Genomic DNA, 21,617 nt, shown 5'->3' on the forward strand with positions numbered 1-21,617 from the left:
GACAAACTCAAAGATGCTAACTTTTGGGATAAGAATTCATTATTTGACAAAAACTGCTGGGATAACTGGAAATTAGTATGGCAGAATTTAGGCATGGATCCACACTTAACACCATATACCAAGATAAGATCAAAATGGGTCCATGATTTAGGCATAAAGAATGAGATTATAAATAAATTAGAGGAACATAGGATAGTTCATCTCTCAGACTTGTGGAGGAGGAAGAAATTTGTGACCAAAGATGAACTAGAGATCATTACTGATCACAAAATAGAAAATTTTGATTACATCAAATTAAAAAGCCTTTGTACAAACAAAACTAATGCAAACAAGATTAGAAGGGAAGCAACAAACTGGGAAAACATTTTCACAGTTAAAGGTTTTGATTTCCAAAATGTATAGAGAATTGACTCTAATTTATAAGAAATCAAGTCATTCTCCAATTGATAAATGGTCAAAGGATATGAACTGACAATTTTTAGAGAATGAAATTGAAACTATTTCTAGCCATATGAAAAGATGCTCCAAGTCATTATTAATCAGAGAAATGCAAATTAAGACAACTCTGAGATACCACTACACACCTGTCAGATTGGCTAAGATGAAGGAAAAAATAATGATGAATGTTGGAGGGGATGCAGGAAAACTGGGACACTGATGCATTGCTGGTGGTACTGTGAGCGAATCCAATTATTCTGGAGAGCAATTTGGAACTATGCCCCAAAAGTTATCATACCCTTTGACCCAGCAGTGTTTCTACTGGGCTTATACCCCAAAGAGATACTAAAGAAGGGAAAGGACCCTGCATGTGCCAGAATGTTTGTGCCAACCCTGTTTGTCATGGCTAGAAACTGGAAAATGAATGGATGCCCTCAATTGGAGAATGGTTGGGTAAATTGTGGCATATGAATGTTATGGAATATTATTGTTCTGTAAGAAATGACCAGCAGGATGAATACAGAGAGGCTTGGAGAGACTTACATGAACTGATGCTAAGTGAAATGAGCAGAACCAGATTATTATTATATACTTCAACAATATTACTGTATGAGGATGTATTTTGATGGAAGTGGATTTCTTTGACAAAGAGAAGATCTAACTCAGTTTCAACTGATCAACGAGGGACAGAAGCAGCTACACCCAAAGAAAGAACACTGGGAAATGAATGTAAACTGTTTGCATTTTGGATCTTCTTCCCAGGTTATTTTTACCTTCTGAATCCAATTCTTCCCGTGCAACAAGAGAACTGTTTGGTTCTGCATATTCTATTATATTCTACATATATTTTATCTAGGATATACTGCGACATATTTAACATGTACAGGACTGCTTGCCATCTTGGGGAGAGGGTGGAGAGAGGGAGTGGAAAAATCGGAACAGAAGTGAGTGCAAGGGATAATGTTGTAAAAAATTACCCAGGCATGGGCTCTGTCAATAAAAAGTTATAATTATTAAAAAAAAAAAAAAGTACAACAGAGGTAAAAAAAAAAAAAATGGAAAAAGACTTGAAATTTTTAAATAAAAAACTATAATCAAGAAGTTTGGTGTCCAACATCCAAGTCATATATGATATCTGTTAGAAATGGTAGTAGAAATGGTACTAAATAAAATAAAGATGAAAAGAGCAGTTGGTTGAGATCATATATGCACAAAGGAAGGCCATATTGGAAACATCACAATTTCAAAGTATTAACTGATCTCAAACTATCAGAAAGAGAGAAGAATAATAAAAAGATTTGTGGAAAATCTCAAATCTTACTATTACCAAAAAAGGAAAATATTAAACAAATAACATATGCTTCCCATGTCTACAATGTTGAGAATGAGCTCTATAGGTATCAAAAGTATCCTTGATGATTGATGGGATGAAAACAGATATTCACAAATGACATTAAGTCACATCACATCTTAAGAGTCATATGATTGTGGCAGCGGTGCAGAGGATAGAGCATCAGCCCTAAAGTCAAGAAGATCTGAGTTCAAATCTGGGCTCAGACACTTAACCTTCCTAGCTGTGTGACCCTGGGCAAGTAACTTAATCCTAATTACCTCAGGGGGAAAAAAAGTCATGATTGATTGAAAGATAATAGAAAATATGATTCATGTAATATAAAGTATAGGACACATATTGTTGATTAAAAATAAATATTAGGTTCATTAGAGCAATAATACCTTAAAAGTAACCTCTAAAATCATAAAAAATTTCTTTAAAGTTGTACTGATCGATTGGCTAAGATGACAGGAAAAAATAATGATTGTTGGAGGGGATGTGGGAAAACTGGGACATTGATACATTGTTGGTGGAGTTGTGAACGAATCCAACCATTTTGGAGAGTAGTTTGGAACTATGCTCAAAAAGTTATCAAACTGTGCACACCCTTTGATCCAGCAGTGTTACTACTAGGCTTATATCCCAAAGAGATTATAAAGAAGGGAAAGGGACCTGTATGTGCACGAATGTTTGTGGCAGCCCTTTTTGTAGTGGCTAGAAACTGGAAACTGAATGGATGTCCATCAGTTGGAGAAAGACTAAATAAATTGTGGTATATGAATATTATGGAATATTACTGTTCTGTAAGAAATGACCAACAGGATGATTTCAGAAAGGCCTGGAGAGACTTACACGAACTGATGCTGAGTGAAATGAGCAGGACACCAGGAGATCATTATATACTTCAACAACAATACTAGATGATGACCAGTTCTGATGGACCTGGCCATCCTCAGCAACGAGATCAACCAAATCATTTCTAATGGAGCAGTAATGAACTGAACTAGCTATGCCCAGAAAAAACTCTGGGAGATGACTAAAAACCATTACATTGAATTCCCAATCCCTATATTTATGCCCACCTGCATTTTTGATTTCCTTCACAAGCTAACTGTACAATATTTCAGAGTCTGATTCTTTTTATACAGCAAAATAATGTTTTGGTCATGTATACTTATTGTGTATCTAATTTATATTTGAATGTATTTAACATCTACTGGTCATCCTGCCATCTAGGGGAGGGGGTGGGGGGTAAGAGGTGAAAAATTGGAACAAGAGGTTTGGCAATTGTTAACGCTGTAAAGTTACCCATGCATATAATCTGTAAATAAAAGGCTATTAAATAAAAATTAAAAAAAAAAAAAAAAAAAAAAGTTGTACTGATCAAGTAAACCTTTAAAAAAAGAACCAGACATCCCTGCCAAAGAGGTTTACATCACAGTGAATGCCTAATAGAGAGTCCCAATTCTTCTCCATGATTCCCCATAGACAGTGTATGGCATTAATTACCAAACCATTGACCAAGCCTTCTAAAATGTCTGTAATGTCACAAAAGAATTAGCTAACTACTCAAGACATCTATAGATTATGATAGATAGTCCATCAGCACATATACTCTGGACTCAGAAGTGAATAGTCAGAGAAAATTAGTTCAGACTGCTTTTGTAAAACTGCCTAATGCTTTTAATGAATGACCTCGAAGTTTCTTGCTGAGACAAAGATCCATCTTTTGTATGAGATATTCTAGTTTTGTCATATTGGTAACAAGTCATGAAATAACCATCATCTCCAAATGATGGCATAAGGTAGGTGGGAGTGGGTCAGACCACATCACTATTCAAAGTCTCTTAAGAGGAAGATTGCACAGAGAAATGTGCAATGGGAAAGAAGCTGGGCCTGTTTGCACAATTTCCCCTGGTTTCCAGGTATGGAGCTGATTGCAAAGTCGGGAAGAATTGAATTCAAGCCAGTCTCTGATGCACCTCAGCTATGTGGACACAGACAAAACAGTTTTCAATCCTTTACCAATGAATAGGTACAATTCCTAACCATATCCCCAGTTTCTCAGGGATTTATTATATTATATAATTATATATTTATTATTATATCATATTATATAATTATATTATAAATATATAATTATATATAGGATTATTATGTAATAAAAGGTACAAATTCATAGAAATAGAAAATATGAGTAAATTAGAACTATATGTGGTGTTAAAGAAAACTACTGACAAAAATCTTATTATAAATTGAATAGAGCTTATTATCTATGCAACTCAACAGGCCTTTACATGCTATCAGATCTTGCCATTTATGTTTTGGTGCTTACATTCTATATCCCTAATTAGACTATAAAGTTCCGTGATGGAAGGCACTATTTTATCTAGCTCTATCACAGTGTTATACTCTCATCAGATGTTCAAACTTGCGTTGATGATGACAATAGAAATTTCCTAGCAAAAATGTACTTCATTTAAAAAAATCAATTTGGCAAAGAGTATTCCAAAAGAATCAATGTATGAAATTAAATTTGAATTTATTTTTATTTTTATTTAAATTTATGAATAACAGGCTAATCGGTGAGATATTTCAGTACTGCAGATTTCTCTAGAAAATTTGAAATCCATCCTTCTTCCCCCAGATTATTTTTCCTCCTAAATCAAGGAATAGCAAGCATAGCTAGGAAGTTAATAATATCTAACATTTACATAGCATTTACTATGTGCTAGACATTCTGAGTGCTTTATAATTGTAAGAATTTACAATTTGATTGTCATAACAACCCTAGAAGGTGGAGCCACTATTATCCCCATTTTATATTTAAAGTAAACAGAGGTTAAGTAACTTACAGTATATGCCTAAAATCAATTTGAACTGAGATTTTTCTATTAAAGTTAAAAATTAAGTCCCACCAAATTAAGGGGGGAGGGGATGAGGGAGCACCAAGAGAAAGTGGAACGGGAGAAGCTCATTCATGGAAAGAACACTGGGATTAGAAGCCGAGTTGTACTGAGCTCTGCCATTTACTAGTTATCTTCCATTTACTCGGTTGTACTCAATTATTTACATGTGACTTCCTCATTAGGACATAAGCTCAGGGAGGAGGGGACCGTTTTTACTTTTCTTTGTATCCCTCCCCATGACTTAGGACAATAACTTAGTTCATAATAAATTCTTAATAAACATTTACTGATAACTCCTTTAAATTGTCTGTATCTTAAGTTTCCTCATCTATAATATGAAGAAACTGGACTTAAGATCCCTCCCAGCTCAGTGAACTTAAGAAAATAAAATTTAAAGTTTAACTACTTACTAGATGCCAAGGCTTCTGCCTCTGTGGAAGGAACTTTGTAGATTTTCCCTCCTTTGTAGACAAAACTTCCTTCGGTTACTTTGAAGTCCAAATACCTGGTGACTTCTGTATAAAGCAGCATCTTAACCAACTGACCTATAAAAAAGATTAATATCATAAAGATTTAGCAAAACTGTTATTTGTACTTGGTTAATAAAGAAATCTGACAAAAAAATTCAAGATTATAAACATTATTTTCTCCTTCCTATTAAAAATTGTGAATACTATTATATTGCTACTACAGATACAACTGCACAAAATGCTCACATCATGCTTTGCTATAGTCGAGCACTAGAATATCCATTTTTACCTTATAAATCTTTCACTAAGTTAGCTAATAAACATTTATTAAATGATCATGTGACAAGTACTGCGCTGCCAAGTGCTAGAGATACTTTACCATCCTTTCCCCCCAAAAAACGGGAGAAGACACTTCCTGATACAATCCAATGAGGAAGGCAACATACAAATAACTATTTACAAATAATCTACAGAGAGGATAAATTTGAAATAATCAATAGAGAAAAAGTACAAGAAAGAACTAAGGGAGAATCAAGAAGGTGAGTGTTTATTTAGATCTATTTTCTAAGTTTCTCATACCTGTATTACTTAGGTATTTAGGAAATACTATCTCAGAAATGAGCAAAAATATAGGAAATTCATTTATCCAAACAAAGTGATGGTGTACAACTTATAAATCAATCCTTTCAGTCTACATTTTAAGTAACCATTTAAATAATTTACATTTAAATGTGATTCAATCTATATTTAAATAACCATTGTTTCTAGATGCATTGATTCCTGACCTGTAATTTTTTTTAACAGTTTACTCACAATAGGATTAAGTAAATATTTATTGCTTTCATACTTGTAAGAAAAAAGTATTCCAAATAAATGACTTGAGTTAAGTTAGTGAATAATTTATGCAAATGATCATTTTAAAGTTAGTATTTAGGTTTCTGAAAACTTTTTCATAACTTTACATGGATTCACAAGCTTATTCTACTTGGAGAAAATTCAAAACCATGTGGGCTAGAAACAAACAATCCTTAATTTACTTTTATGATAATTCAAAAGTATGACTATCATATCTGTAATGAATGCTTGCCATTATACCATAAGGCTTTAATGTTATTATGTGAAGATATTTTCTGATCCTCCCAATTTAATATTTAGTCTTGATGATCTGAATATAATATGCTACTTAACACACTGTTGCAAAAGGAACAGTATGATTTTGGACATCACCCCTATATAAATGTAAAAGTTACTTAAGTATCAATATTTTAAATACCTATTGCTGATAGAAGTAGAAGGAACAGTTTATCGCTACTTACATCTTCCAGTGTTAAGTTTTTCAGAACCTTTTTTTCTACTTATAAAACTGGATATAAGAGAGAGAAAACCAAAATCATTGGTATTCCTTACCATTTGCCATAAGGAATTTGGGGATTAGGTCCACATTCCAGTCTCTTCCTCTTCCCATTGAGGCTGGTGGTGTTCCTGGTATATTAAACCTCTTATATAACTAAAAAAGAAAATAGTACATATTTAATTGCCCATTTATTTTTTCTTTGAATTTCAATATATATATTTCAATGTGAAGTTAGATCCAAAGAAAGATAAATTTGTCAGTTTCTGCATTGTTAATACCAATGTTTTAAAATAAGTGAAATTTTAGTAGAAGGCAGTTCTTGATGTTGCTCATATGTGAAGCCTTCTCAGGTTGGACTGTTTAATAAGGCTCAAGTCCAGATCCACTGAAGGATTATCTCCTTTATTATAAAAAAAAAGTTCCAGGATCTCTTCCATTAATCTATAGAAAGTAACTGGACAGTCAGTTCAGTAGCAAGAACTAGATGCATTAATTACTCACCCAGGACTACTTCACAAAAGAAAAAAATACTATCAGCAGCCTGCATTTACTCTATTGCTTTCAATAACATCCCTTATTTGTAAAAATAATCTAAAACTCATTTCTTCACTGAACAAGTTATAAGAGCAAGTTTTTCCTTCTATTACTATAGATTAGAAAAGCTGAAAACAAGATTTAATTCTTTCAGCTGCCAAAATAGTTTTAAGATCAGTTCAAATCAAAATTAACCTGTTCAAATTTTTTTAAACTTATGTTTACAATTTCCAAGAATATATTAAATATTATATTCAAGGGGCAGCTAGATGGTACAATGGATAGCACGGGTTCTTAAGTCAGGAGGACCCGAGTTCAAATGCAGCTTCAGGCACTTAATACTTCTTAATTGTGTGTTCCTGAGCAAGTCACTTAAACCCAACTGCCCCTCAAAATAAACAAATAAAACAAGGTTATATTGATGCTCAAAGGAGATAATGTATATAAAAAAGCCACCTCCCAATATTATATTCAAGAATATAAGAACAACTGTTGATAATACAGAAGGATATGTTATTTCTTATCCTAGAAAAGGAAGCCTAATTCACTTATTTGTTTTTCATATTACTCAGCTTTCTCAAATTCATAAGCATGCAACTAAACAAAATTCTGTATAATTTCCTAAAATTTCTACTAACAGGAGAATTTAATGTTGAATTAGGCATGTTGTTTCCAAAATTTTCATGCGAAAGATGTATCAAAAGAACAAATCAATGTTTCTTGCCCACAATCATTTAAGCATAAAAAAGACAATCATAACAAATCAACTACAAATGGTAGGTATTAAAGATCACAAAACTTCTATTATTCCAATCCCAAATAAGAATTTAAAATGCTTTTATAAGTTACATCTCCAAATCAAGTCACCTAATCTTGCTCAGTATTTGAGAGTATTTGACGAATTCCTACCATTTTGCATTGGTAAAGGAAATATCAGAACTTCCTTACAATAATAAAATCACAGGTCAAACAATAATAAAAAACTGCATGAAACAGCAGCCTATTAGTAGTACTAAACTTTTGTTCAGAAGAACAAAGATGTTCAGAAGGATATAAATGTATATAAATACTATACAAATATAACCCCCATGTAAACATCAACATCATTATGTAATGAGATCATCTTAAAAATCTGACATTTGATAATAGAAAAATGAATTACTAACTACAACTTACATCTTCCAGTGGTGTAATGGATGCACTTTCACCTCCATAATAGGAGTTTCTATCCATGTGAAGGACCTTCTTTCCATTTACTGACATGATCCCAGAAAGGATACATTCCTATATAAAGAGATGAAGAGAATAAGTATTTTTAAAAGGTAGAAAGGTATGCCACAAGTGCTAACGGCAAAAATTCCTAGCTACCACTACTTCACAATTAGGATGATACTTTTTACAAAGCAAAAAAATTAATGGAGGCAGTAAGACGAGGAACCATTTTAACTGAATCAAGATTTTAAATGGAATTTATGGGATAAAACTAGCAAAAGGCTAGCAAAAATAACTATACTCTTAGGAATGAAACCAGGAAGAATAATAAGGAATATATATGCAAGTCATTCAAAATTCATACATATATATGCAATAGGAATTTGCTAACTGCAGTACTGAGACTATGAATATAGGAATCTTTATCAACAAAAGATTATTTTTAATTAATTTTTTTTTCAATAAACAAAAATCTACTTTACCCTCATACCATCACTTCTTCCAACTGAGAAAGATAAAACCACAGTTGTAAATTTATATAGTGATGGAAAATAAATTCCTGCTTTGGCTGTCTAAAAACAAATCTCAACCTGCATATTTCATCATCAGTCCTCTGGAATTGTGGCCATTCCAATGATCCATATTTCTAAGTCTTTCAACGTTGTTTGGTTGTCACGATATTAAAACTATTCTTTTGGTTCTGCTCACCCCACATTACATCAATTCATACATGTCTTTCCAGATTTCTCTAAAACCATTCTCTTCATCTATAGCAAAATAGTATTCCATCACAATTATATAATAAATAAAAAGCTATTTTTTAAAAGTTTGTTTTAAGACTATTACTCCTCCCCCTCTCCTATCCTTTTTATTTCCCCTTCTTCCATTTCCTTCCTTCTCTTTTGCCTCCTTAATTGAGTAAAATTTTTCCTCCCTTTGACTAGTTTAGATGAATGAGGTTCAAATATTAATTGCTCCCATTTTCTTATTTGCAGACTTCTAGTTATATACCCCAATTATGTGGGAAGTTTTCCTATTCTTTCTCTTATATTTTTCTTGCCCTCCCTTTCCCTTCTTTTAAGATGGACAAACTGTAACAACCACTCCCGATCCTCTGCATCCTCTGTCTATAACTGCTGTTGAGAATGTTTTTTTGTTCTTGTTGTTACTTGAATACAAGACGTGTTAAAGAAAAAAAATGTCATGTACAAAGCAGATTTAATAAGATAATACATTTCTTTTCTTTTCTTTCTTTCTTTTTTGCTGAGGTCATTGAGGTTAAGTGACCTGCTCAGGGGTCCCACAGTTAGGAAGTGTTAAGTGTCTTGAGGTCAAATTTGAACTCAGGTCCTCCTGACTTCAGGGCTGGTGCTCTATCCACTGCGCCACTTACCTGCCCCTAAGACAATAAATTTCAATAGGATTCAATTTAAAACAAATTTCTATTTCAAGAAAACCTATATAACTTATACTCTGTTTCTGAAGCAACCCAGCTTTTCTTTTGTTCTCTGCTATGAACCTTCTCATTTTTTCCCCCTCACTCCTCCCCTATAGCCTTAAAGGAGGCTATAATTAATATGGACATAAACACACATATCCATAGATATCTATAAACAAACACACATATACACTCATACACATATATTTAAGACCATACTATGCTTATTTCCTCTTATCATCTGTTTTTCTGAAGTGGGTAGCATCTTCCTTCATAAGTCCAAGTTTTTCCATGTTTTTCTGAATCAACTTGCTGATCATTACCTACAATCACAGTAATCTTTCTGGATTCAAACAGCATCTTCCTGATTCAGGTATTCTGAATGCATTGGATGTTCAAAGTTGTTCTTAAAATAACACTGCTGTTATTGCATATAACAAATGTTCTCTTGGTTCTGCTCTTCATTATCTCATGGCTGTCTCTGATGAGAATTTGAAGGACACAAGTATCATCTCCCAGTATTAAAGAATGAAACATTTCATTGTTGTTTAGTCTCTTATAATTTACTTGCTGATGGTTATTTTTTTCCCTTAACTCCTGTGTTTTCTTTATAAGTGCTCTATTTTGTTAAATGTCCATTTTGCCCATTTAGGATTAAACTTACGTGTTTCAGAGTTTAAGTTATTCTTGCTTGTAAGCCTATCTATATCTTTTAAATTCTGTAATACCGTATTACCAAGTTCTCCACTCCTTTATGATGGCAACTGCTAAATCAAACATGGTCTTCCTGTCTATAACTCCTTGGTACCTGAATTCTTTATGACTGCTTGCAGTATTTGTATTTTTAATATTTTTTAAAATTTATGTCACCATAATAGCTTTTAATGGTGGGATTCTTTTTATTTGCCCATTCTTCTATCCTCACTTGCTAAGGCCAGGCTCTTCAAAACATCTGAAAGCAACATCTGGGCTAGTTGGTCATATTGCCATTTTCTGAAGGGATTCAAGTTCGAGTTATTCCAGAATTTTATGAAAATTTTATGGACCAAAAGAGCTTTGACAAGAGGCAAATGCTACACCAGAAAATTTTTCCTCTTTTGTTATCTATATTATAATCCTTGATTGTGCCTTTTGATCCACAACCCTAAAATATTTACTATGTACAGTTTACACCAAAATTTGCATTAAGGAATGGCTTTCATTCTTACATATTTTAAACAATTCTTCTTGGTTGTCAAATCTTCTATCAGAGTAATTGTAAAGCCTTTCCATCTCTCCTACCTCTCACTTTAAATTTTTATTTCCTTTCTAATTTAAACTCTATTGGTTTTGTTTGTACAAAAACTTAATTTTATGTAATCTAAATTTTTTATTTTATCTTCTGTGATCTTTTCTATTCTATAGTCTTCTCTATTTTTTTATATCAGAAACCTGTAGTTGAAAAAAAAAAAGGAATTTCTCCTTTGTTCCTCTAATTTGTTTATGATCTGGCATTTCATTTTGAGATAATGTAGACATTTAGAGTATATAAAATGCTGGTCTGTATCTTATTTCTACCAGATTGCTTTTCCACTTTTCCCGGTAACTTTTGTCAACTGTTAATTCCTGACCTAGTAGTTAAGATGCTTGAGTTTATTAAAGATTGTTTTAATATATACATTTGCTTGTATTCATGAGTACACAATCTGTTGTAACTGATTTTTCTCTTTTTTAACTAGTAGCAAATAGCAAGGAGGCAGGAAAAGGTAGTACAGTAGACCAGGTGTCAGGCCTGGAGTCAGAAAGAATTCAAATCCCAGCCTCAGACAACTTAGTAGCTGTACAACCCAGGGAAAAATCACTTACCCCTGTTTGCCTAAGTAATCTCTCCTGCAAAATGAGCAGATGAAGAAGGAATGGAAGGCCACTTCCATGTCTTAGCTAAGAAAATCCCAAATGGGGGGCCAGCTAGGTGGTGCAGTGGATAGAGCACTACCCCTGAAGTCAAGAGAACCTGAGTTCAAATTTGGCCTCAAACTTAATAACACTTCCCAGCTGTGTAACCCTGGGCAAGTCGAGAGAGAGAGAGAGAGAGAGAGAGAGAGAGAGAGAGAGAGAGAGAGAGAGAGAGAGAAAGGTCAGGTTTTCAAAGTCCAATGTTTGTTCCTCTGGGTCCATTTAAGTAGACATTGTTTTTGCCACAGAAGGAGGGAATAGGACCTAGCAGTAACACCTCAAAATATCTCAAATGAAAGTAGCAGTCATCCTATTTCCCTTGAGAATCTTGCCAGAATACTACATTTCTAATACAGTCTGAGCAGCTATCACAGAACCATGCAATATTAGAATTAGAATGAGTCTTAGATCAAGCTAACTACTAACTACTAAGCTCCTCACTTTAAAGATAAGGAAATTTTGAGAGAGAGGAAAATGCTTTTCCTAAGGTCACACAGTCAAGACAATAACAGAGCTGGGATTAGATAAGTCAGATTTTCGAAGTCCAATGTTTGTTCCTCTGGGACCATTTGAGTAGACACTGCTTTTGCCACAGAACTAATGGTATTTATAATATTTTTTCCCTATGTAAAACATGATAAAGGAAATCTAAATTCTTAAAGATATAAAGTAAAACTTATCCATAATTAAAATGATATATGCAAACAGCAATTCTAGTTAACATAAACCAGTTTAAAATGGATCATGTTGGGGGTAGCTAGGTGGCTCAGTGAAGCACTGAAATCAGGAGGTCCTGAGTTCAAATTTAAGCTCAGACACTAAACACTTCCTAACTGTGTGATCCTGGGCAAATCACTTAACCCTAATTGCCTCAGCAAAAATTAAATAAAATGGATTATGTTGTCAATGACTTAAAGTCAGAAGGAGCACAAATAAATCAGTATCATATTTTGTAAGTGTAATAATTACTAATTCAAAATGTATTCTAAAATATTTATGCATTCTATTCAATTCAACAAATACTGAGTGAATCCTTATTATTTGCAAAGCACTATGAGATGCAAAGATGAACCACTTGAGGGTCCAAATAGCCATCTTTCCATATGGCACAAGTGTATGTCAGGGCTCCATTTTTGCAAGAAAAACCTGTAATGGGCTGAAGCTCGAGTTGATGCACTGAGGTCCCAAGCACATGAGGCTAAATAGTAATTGGACCATACTCTATTAATATATATGCTTGGAGAAAGAATGGCCCCCGCCCACTCTTTGTGCAAGTCCTGATGTATTGTATAGGAAATGACGATTTTGGTGGGTGGAGGCAGAGGGGCAGAGAGAGAGTGCTGGCTGGCTTCTGGTCTGGCTGGCTTCTTGACTCAGCAGCACACATTATGATCGTGAACCGCCCCTTCACCTCTGATCCTTCTTCACCTCTACTGAGAATAAAGACTGAAGATTTTCTCTTAACCCGAATTCCTGACTCCGGCTGATTTTAAAATACACAGTCACCACAAAAACCCACATATATATTTTAAGTGCTCAAGTGTCACACAGCCTCTATTAAAATATGCAGCATTTCACACTCCATTCAAATTAGTATGGATCCACAGGATCACAAACTCTTAAAAAAAAAAAAAAAAATCACAGCACTTTAAATAATTAGACAGTAAGGCTTGAAAAAAAATGTTAAGGACTGTTTCCCAATAGTAGAGAAAATGAAGGATTTAGAATCAAAGAATCAGGATTCAACTCCTAGTTTTGATATCACTGTGACCTTTGGGACTTTTTTTCCCCTTATGTCTAAAATAAGGGAGTTGGACTAAATTAGCATTAATCTCCTTTCTACTTGTAAATCTTTATGCAAACTTTGTGTTAAGCCTTGGAATAAAGGAAATCAATTTCAACATTTAAGACAAGCACACAAAATTTATCTACATTTTTTTAAATCCTAAAATTGTATTATCCTTTATAAAGCATAAAAATTAAAATTTGCTATTATACAATCAGAAATATTAGATGGTATGGAAATGATGGTATATATATAACCCATATTGCATTGCTTGCTATCTTGAGGAGGGAAGAGAAAAAGGAGGGAAATTTGCAATTGAATCTTACAAAAATGAATGTTAAAAACTATCTTTACATGTAACTAGAAAAAATAAAATATTAAGTGGAAAAACATTATTACAAATATATTTTAGAGATTAATAATAGAAATATATCACATAAGAACATTAATATCAAAATGTTACTTCAATTAAGTTTCTCCTGTATTTAATCTTCAATCCCTTTATATTTTTTAATGGCATAGCTTCATCATTTTATTAATGACTCCTACTTGATGAAAAAAGAAAATGTTAGTTTAGTTGCTACAAAATACTATTCATTTTTAATTACCATGGTTGGAGCACATCCACAAAGAGCTGACCAGAGAATGACAGCGTATACCAAAAAGTCAAACCGAAATTACAACACTATTTTCAGTATCCAAGTTATGACGCCCCACCATTTGCACTTCATATTTTCTTACATAAATGGAAGTGACCTACCCAAATTGTTTAAAATGCAGGTATGGTAAATTATCCTTAGGAAGAAAAATAAAACAAAGATAAAACTCATTTGAACCACTACTAAAGCATCAGAATTTGTCTTTTTTCGTTTCTTTTTTCATGATAAATAATGCAACTCTAGTGATGTAACAATACTGTAGATTTCTTTCTAAATTAAGGTGAAACAAAATTCATGGAATTCTTTAGTACTTTTTATTTGTCAACTATCAGAAAACATTAAAACATTAGAAACTGAATTTGGCTTATTAATATGCCAATATTAATGAACTATACTAAAAATGGCCAAACAAACGATCTTATAAATCACCTAATCTAACATATACCCAAATCCTAAATCCAGGATTTAATCACACCCTAACATCTTTTATGATGCGAACATAGGGATAGGAACTGGACCTGTGATTTCACTGATAAAGGTAACATCTAGATGAGGAAATTTTTCTGCCAATGCAAGTTGGCACCTCCTCTTTTAACATAGACTAAAAGAGCAGCTTGGGGCACCTAGAACTAAGTGATATGCCAGAGGGTCACATAGCCATTCAATGTGATAGGCAGAACTTGAACTCAGATCTTCTTGGCTTTGAAGAATGTTCTTTCTTATCCATTTCACCAGGCTGCCTCTCAGAATTGCAAAGTATTCATTCTAATTTTGGATAACCTTTATCATTAGCATTTTTATACATAGGACTAGTAGAACAAGTCTAATGCCTTTAATCTATATGGCCATCTTTAAATATTTAAGAGATCTCTAAGGCATATAACCCAGGCTAAATACTCCCCATCTGGAGGCCTTCACAGCCTGGCTCCAGTCTTATTATGCTGCTCTCTTTCAAACACACTGGTTAAACCTATTATCTATATTCTTCAAACAAGATAGCCAATCTTGATGGTATTAACAAGCTGTCCCCCTTGCCTGGATCGGCTTCTCATCTCCCTTCCTTAAAATTCCTATTCTTTCAGAACTCGGCTCAAACATCACCTTCAGTACAAAGTCTTTCCCCAGTTTCCCCAGCTCCTAACACTTAGCATTTTCCTAAATTACCTTCTGTTTGTTTGGCACATTTTAAATAGGTTGTATCTACTATCTGTCCTCCCAAAAATATAAGGGGCAGCTAAGTGGGGGCCAGCTGATAGAGTTCAGACTTGTGACCCTTGGACAAGTCTCTTAGCCCCTTTTTCTTCAGTTTCCTCAATTGTGAATGAGCAAAGCTGAAGAAGGAAACAGCAAGTTATTCTAGTATCTTTGCCAAGAAAATCCTCCAAAGTTGGATACAACTACAAATTCCTGAACAACAATAAAATATAAACTCCCTGAGGCACAATATATTTGATTATTTTTTTATCTTTATAGTTCCAGGTTCTTAATACAAAAGATCTATCTCAGGCATTTTCATCATCTCATTTGAAGACCACAATAACTCCAAGTTAAAAATTACAGGAGTGATTTGTCCTGTGATGAGAGTGATGAGAACATTGAAACTCAGTGAATTGCCTGATGGTGATCTAACTTGTCTCTCCTGACCCCCAAGTCCACAGCACTCACTGATCTAGTCACTCCAACAATAAAAGGAAATGAGCTTAATCTGACATGGTTTTTGATGAACCCATGCTAGGTCTCACCTACCATTCTAGGTGACTGAAAATTCACAGCCATATAGTAAAAATGAAGGTTCATGCAAGGACCTAAGTCCAAGAATTTAGTACTATGCTCTTGCTACCTGATCTAATCTACGACAAACAATGTATACACAAGTTTGTTTTTCTTAAAGGTCTGGCAGCTTTCCAATATACCACAGACAGATTCAATTCAATCTCTATAATTCAAAATCGTTAAAAAAACTTTTCAGGTAAATAATAGTCCCCAATTTTTTTTAAAGCCCATGATAGCTATGTTTGATAATAACAGTTTACAGATTTAATCTGTAATGAGATGACAAAGATGAGTACAAATATCAAAACCTACTATAAATAAATATTTTGTAAAAGGTCAACCAACCAAATTAGTTAAAATTCTTTTAACATCAATCAAAAGTGATATATTGATATAACAATATGTCTAAGAGCAAACTGAAGATTGATATATTCAAATATTGCTTCCTGAATATAAAAACTTAACACCAACTCAGGAATTTTAAGATGAGTTAGATAACACAAGACATAATGCTAAGACAAGATGAGCTCAAAGACAGAAAAATTTTAAGATTTTTAGGGGTGAGAGTTCAAATCGATTTGACCCTGTCCTTCAGCAGTTTTCTCACTCAACCAACAAATATCTACACAGTTTAAAATAAAACATAAAATGATATGCAACTGAGAATTTATTTACTTTTTATTTTTTTTGCAGTTATCCAAAAAGTATGAACAAATCATTAGAGTTCAATATAATATGCCAAAGTCATAGAAAAACTTTTTATTAGTATTTTTATATTGCAGCATATTAGAATCATAATTAATCAAACTAAAATGTTTTCTTACAGTTATGATCTCTTAGAAAAAAATTCAATGGGAATACTAAAATATAAAGCTTATCTCTGGGAAGGAAAAAAAAATGGCCCTACTAAAAGCACTTTTTGGTCCCCTTTCTCCACACAAACCAATTCAAATTGGGCAAAGCCATTTATGGAGTAAAAAAAACACTCACATAGACATTTACTGATTTCTCTTTCAACTCCCTGAAGAAGGTGTCATGAAGTTATCAGGCCTTTTACTATCCATTAACCCACATCTCAGCAGGAATGCCAAATGATGGATTGAAAAAGGAAAAAAACAAATACAGGAAAATAAGAAAAGTCCAAAATTTAACAGTAAGTCTTTCTCACGTCTAGCTTCTAAACATTTAGTAAGCACGCACCCTGTAACACCACAGTGGGAAAAACGAACATTTGGCATCCCCTTGACCGGAGTCTCAGGAAATTTGTTTAGATGCTGCACTGGAAGCTTTTTAGGATTAGCTAACATTTACAAACAGCTGTCACACAGAAAGTTCTCCCATCACACAATTCCTTTGCCTGTTTACAGATGCAAGGGATGGAATTTTAGTAACTTAAGGACCCATGAAACTATTTCATACACCCTTAGCCTCCTCTGCTTCCCATCTGGAGAGGTCATCAACCAAAAGAGGAAAGAAGCAAAAGTTAATTCCAGGCTACGGGTTTGGGGTTTTGTTTAGTTAAAAAAAGTTACCAGTTTTATCTCTTTTGAAGAAGTAGAGAAATAGTTTTTTTTATTTTTTTTTTTAAATAGTAAAAAATCTAAACCTCTTCCTTCAACGATTTAAACCACTTCCTGGGGCCTCCTATAAAAGGGACACGATGGTTCCTTAAGCTTCTTCAAGCGTCCTCATCCCCACCTGGGGGAAGACTATCAGTTCAGGGCTCCCTTTCCCCAACAATAGACTGTTTAAAAGGGATGTGTGCACTACATCAAAGAGCTACAGCATCAGAGAATAAACTGCTGCCTGCCTAAGTCCTGTCTCCACAAAGTCTTCAATACGGAAACAGACGCGCCACTCATCCCCGAGAGCGGGTACGTGTTCGCGGCCCAGGCCCGACTGCGCCGACCCGGGCAGGGAAAGGGAGCGAGGGAAGGAAGCGTTCCGAGACGCGACGGCAGCCGCTGTCACAGGACCCAGCCCCCACCCGACGCACGCTCCCCAGAGGGGAGCCCCTCTTTCCTTCCCCCACCTTGCGGTTCACGCCCTCCGAGAGCACAGCTTCCTCCCCTCCCCCCGCGGGTGGCTCCCACCCCCACCCCCTACGGCCCAGCCTCCTCCCCTCCCTTCCCCCCCAGCCCTCACCGTGAGGCCGGTGCCCAGCACGATCACGTCGTACTCCTCATTCATGGCGGGGGTCAGGAGGATAGGGGAAGGAACGAAAAAAAGAAAGGAGGGGGCGGGCCAAGGACTAGAAAGGGAGGAAAAACAACTCCAAGGGAAGGAGTAGGGAAGCAGCACGCGCCGAGGGGCGAGCGCAGAGAGAAGATAAAATGGAGCACAGAGGAGGACAAACCGCCCACTGCCACAGATTAGAAGAGAGAAGCGAGGGCTGCGGGAAGAGTAAGCGGGAGGAGCCGAGAAGGAAGGAGGCGGGGCCAGGCTCTGCAGCCTAGGGGGCGGGCTCAGGAGAGAGCCGCTCCCGGCGGCTGTCAATCACCGGTCTTCCGCTTCGCTTGTCGCGCTCCCATTGGCTGAGCCTGCCTCGTTCGTTACCGCACTTCCCTTTTGCACGCCACGCGAGAGGGAGGCGGTACAGGGCGAGGCTTCGCCCCCTCCCCCTACGAATCTCTTCCTTTCTCTGCTCCCGCCCTCCTCACTTTCAAAGTGGTGGGTGGGGGGTGAGGCGGAGGCGGAGGCGGCGCCCTAGCGGAGCGGGGCCTAACGCCCGGCTTAGCGCCGGGGAGCTCTGGGACCGGGCGGGGCCGCGCTGCGCTGGCAGCTGGCAGCGCCCGGATGGTCTCCCTTCGGGCGCCCTTGGACTCTGCACTTCCCTATTGTTTCTAAGGCCACTCTTGCACGGGGGCCGGGGGGGGGGCCGGAGGGGAGGGCGGGGGGGGGAGGGGGCAGGAAAGAACGGACGAGGTGGCGGCTACGAGCCGAACTCCGACCCCGGGCGAATTGCTTCATTTACTCCTTTGCAAAATAAAAGGTTTGAATGAGATACTGCAAAGCTTGCAATGCAACGAACGCCGCGTAGTACGTTAGAAGGAAATGAGGCACTGGATGAGCTGATAAAATGTATATTTACCTTTGGGCGGAGTGAAGCTTCCGCATTCTCCCACCGGGATCCTAACTTGTTGTTGTGCGCATCCCTCCCAGCCTAAAAGTGCATAGTCCTTCACGCTTCCCGCCCCTCCCCCACCCCCCAATTAAGAGAAACTGCAAATGGTTTTCAGATTTTCGTGAAATTTTTTTAAAAATTTAAATGATGAAAGACCACAGGTTTCGTTTAGAAACAGGGTCTTAGGTATAAATTGATATCTAGATTTTCCATAAAAATAAGCCAATGCCTACAGACAGTAGGGATTGCCTTTGGGATTTTTTTTTCTTGACAATCTTACAAGATAAATCTTGAGAGGAATGAAATAGGCAGAGGAATTCTCAATTTGCAAATCTAGGAAGCAAAAAAGTGTTAGAGGGAGAAGCTAATGAAACTAATGGAATCAGCAAAGCGATCACATTTTCTTGCAAGCTTGCCTTAGATAGTTTGATTGCTGACTGGGTCCACAATAAATTGGTGTTTTATAATCTCATTTGGTCCGTCATTATGGTATTGCAATCAGATTTTTTTTTTTACTTCTTCCTAATTGACTCACCAACCCATCCACCATAAAGGCTTTTTCCAAACCCTTTCTTCCCTCCTCAAACTTCCAATGACTTACTGTCAGATATGAATATTGTATTCTATTATTTTAATTTAATATTTATTTTAATATTTTAAAGAAAAAAATTAGGCCATTCACTGTGAGCTTCCTTCCCTCACTTCCTCATTTCATAGCATTCAGATGGCAATCTCCTTCAACAGGCAAAAGCTACCTGCATAAGCCATGCAATTCTATCTCCAACAGATTGCCACTTTATCAATCCCACCCTTTCAATTATCTTCAGTCTTTCTATGTCTACTGGCAACTTCCCTACTGCCTACATACCTATGTCTCCTCCATCCTCAAAAAAAACCTCATTTGATCTAACCATGCCAGTTAACTATCAATTTATATTTTTATTCCTTTTTGTGACTAAACATCTTGAACAGACCGTCTGTAATCAGTCCAATTCTTTTTCCTTTCAGCTTCTTACTCTAAAATCTGCCTTTTGACCTAATTATTTAACTGAAACTCCTCTCTCCAAAATTATCAATGATCTCTTAATTTCCAGGTTTAATGGCCTTTTCTCAATCTTCATTCTTCTTGACTTCTGCAGTTTTTGATACTATTTATTACCCACTTTATATTAATACTTTACTTATTTCTAGATTTTCCTTATAATGCTCTTTCCTGAATCTCCTTTCCTCTCTGATAGCTCCTGCTCAATCTCTTTTGCTGCATCTTCATTCAGATCCTGCTCACTAACTAGGAATGTCTCTTTTAAAATCTCTGTTTTGGGCCCCAAGAGGGCCAAGAACACTTCCTCTAGACGCTAAACTATTTCTCTCAGTGATCTCATCAGCTCCAGTGTCATCTCTGCAGATGATTCTCAAATATATTGATTGATCTAGCTCTAATGTTTTTCCTAACTTGCAGTCTTATGTTTCCAATCTCCCATTGGATATCTCAGATACTCCTTAATATATCCAAAAAATGAACTTGATCTTTCATGCCCAACTTCTCTTAACTTACCCATTAGGGTCAAAAGTACCTTTATCTTTCTAGTCACTCAGGCTTGGATTCTTGTTACTACCCAAATGAACTTCTCTGTCTTTGGAGTAGCTGCCTCACCTAAATGGGCTTCAGCCTATCTGCACCTGGAATCCTATCCTTCTTGCCCCATTGCCCCTGTCAATCTGTATCCACATAATCATGCATCTGACTACCCAGGTCAGAAGTCTAACTGTCCAGAAATCATGCTTGTGGTGACTTAATGCCACTCTAGGGAGCGGAAGGGCTCACTTTTCCAGGAGTTTCTCTTATAGTTCCAGCTATACCTCTTTTTTGTTGCCCAGCACAAACTTGCATGAGTCTTGAAGTCCCTGATCAACCAAGGACTCTATGCCCCGGAGAAATAGCTGGGGTCCTTTTCAATAGGACAGTTAGGTGGTAATAGATAGAGTGCTGGGGCTGAAGTCAAGAAGACTCATCTTGCCGAGTTCAAATCTGACCTCAGACACTTACTAGCTGTGTGATCCTGGGCAAGTCATTTAATCCTATTTGCCTCAGTTTCCTTATCTATAAAATAAACCACAGAAGGAAAAGGCAAATCATTCAGTATCTTTCCCAAGAAAACTCAAATGGGGTCACAGATATCACTGAACAACTTCGCTCTCAATTTCTTTCCTTTGGAATGGTTTCAACCTCGGGGAAAATGGGTGGTACTGCTAAATGTCTATTTACTTGGAGGAAAGGGATCCTGTATCATCTACAAGAACAGTACCTGTATCTCCAGCACTTAGCACAGGGCCTAGCACAATGTTTTTTGCCTGTCTTCTACCTCATGCTTTTCCCACCTGAACTCTGGCTTCAGATGAGAAGAGGTATGAACTTTGTGCTACCACATATTCCATTTCATGTTGTTCAGTCTCAGGTTCCTAGGGAGCTGTCTAGGGTACACTTTCATCTGCCCCAGCACAAAGGAACTCCTGCTCTACCAGTTAGCTGGGTCACTCATTTCCCTGGACATGAAGAGCCTCCCATGTGAAGGGGAGAGTCTTGGCCCCTGAACTTAGGTCTTCCCTCCTGCGGTGCCTGTCCTCTGAGGAAAGAGAAAAAGGGAAATCCCA

The 21,617-nt window shown here is 36.3% G+C and overlaps 1 protein-coding gene across 1 annotated transcript in view; it reads right to left on the bottom strand.

Annotated features, from left to right (window-relative positions):
• Nucleotides 1-18,270, bottom strand: part of GDI2 (GDP dissociation inhibitor 2) — a 34,013-nt gene extending 15,743 nt beyond the window's left edge. The window contains exons 1-4 of the mRNA XM_012550838.2: nt 17,987-18,270; nt 8,215-8,322; nt 6,558-6,657; nt 5,091-5,225 (exon numbers count right to left, since the gene is read on the bottom strand). Coding sequence (XP_012406292.1) covers nt 5,091-5,225; nt 6,558-6,657; nt 8,215-8,322; nt 17,987-18,031 — 388 coding nt within the window. The 5' untranslated portion in view covers nt 18,032-18,270. The remainder of the gene's footprint in view (nt 1-5,090; nt 5,226-6,557; nt 6,658-8,214; nt 8,323-17,986) is intronic.
• Between the last annotated feature and the right edge of the window lie 3,347 nt (nt 18,271-21,617).

This window comes from Sarcophilus harrisii, chromosome 5, assembly GCF_902635505.1.
Source record: "Sarcophilus harrisii chromosome 5, mSarHar1.11, whole genome shotgun sequence".
Lineage (NCBI taxonomy): Eukaryota > Metazoa > Chordata > Mammalia > Dasyuromorphia > Dasyuridae > Sarcophilus > Sarcophilus harrisii.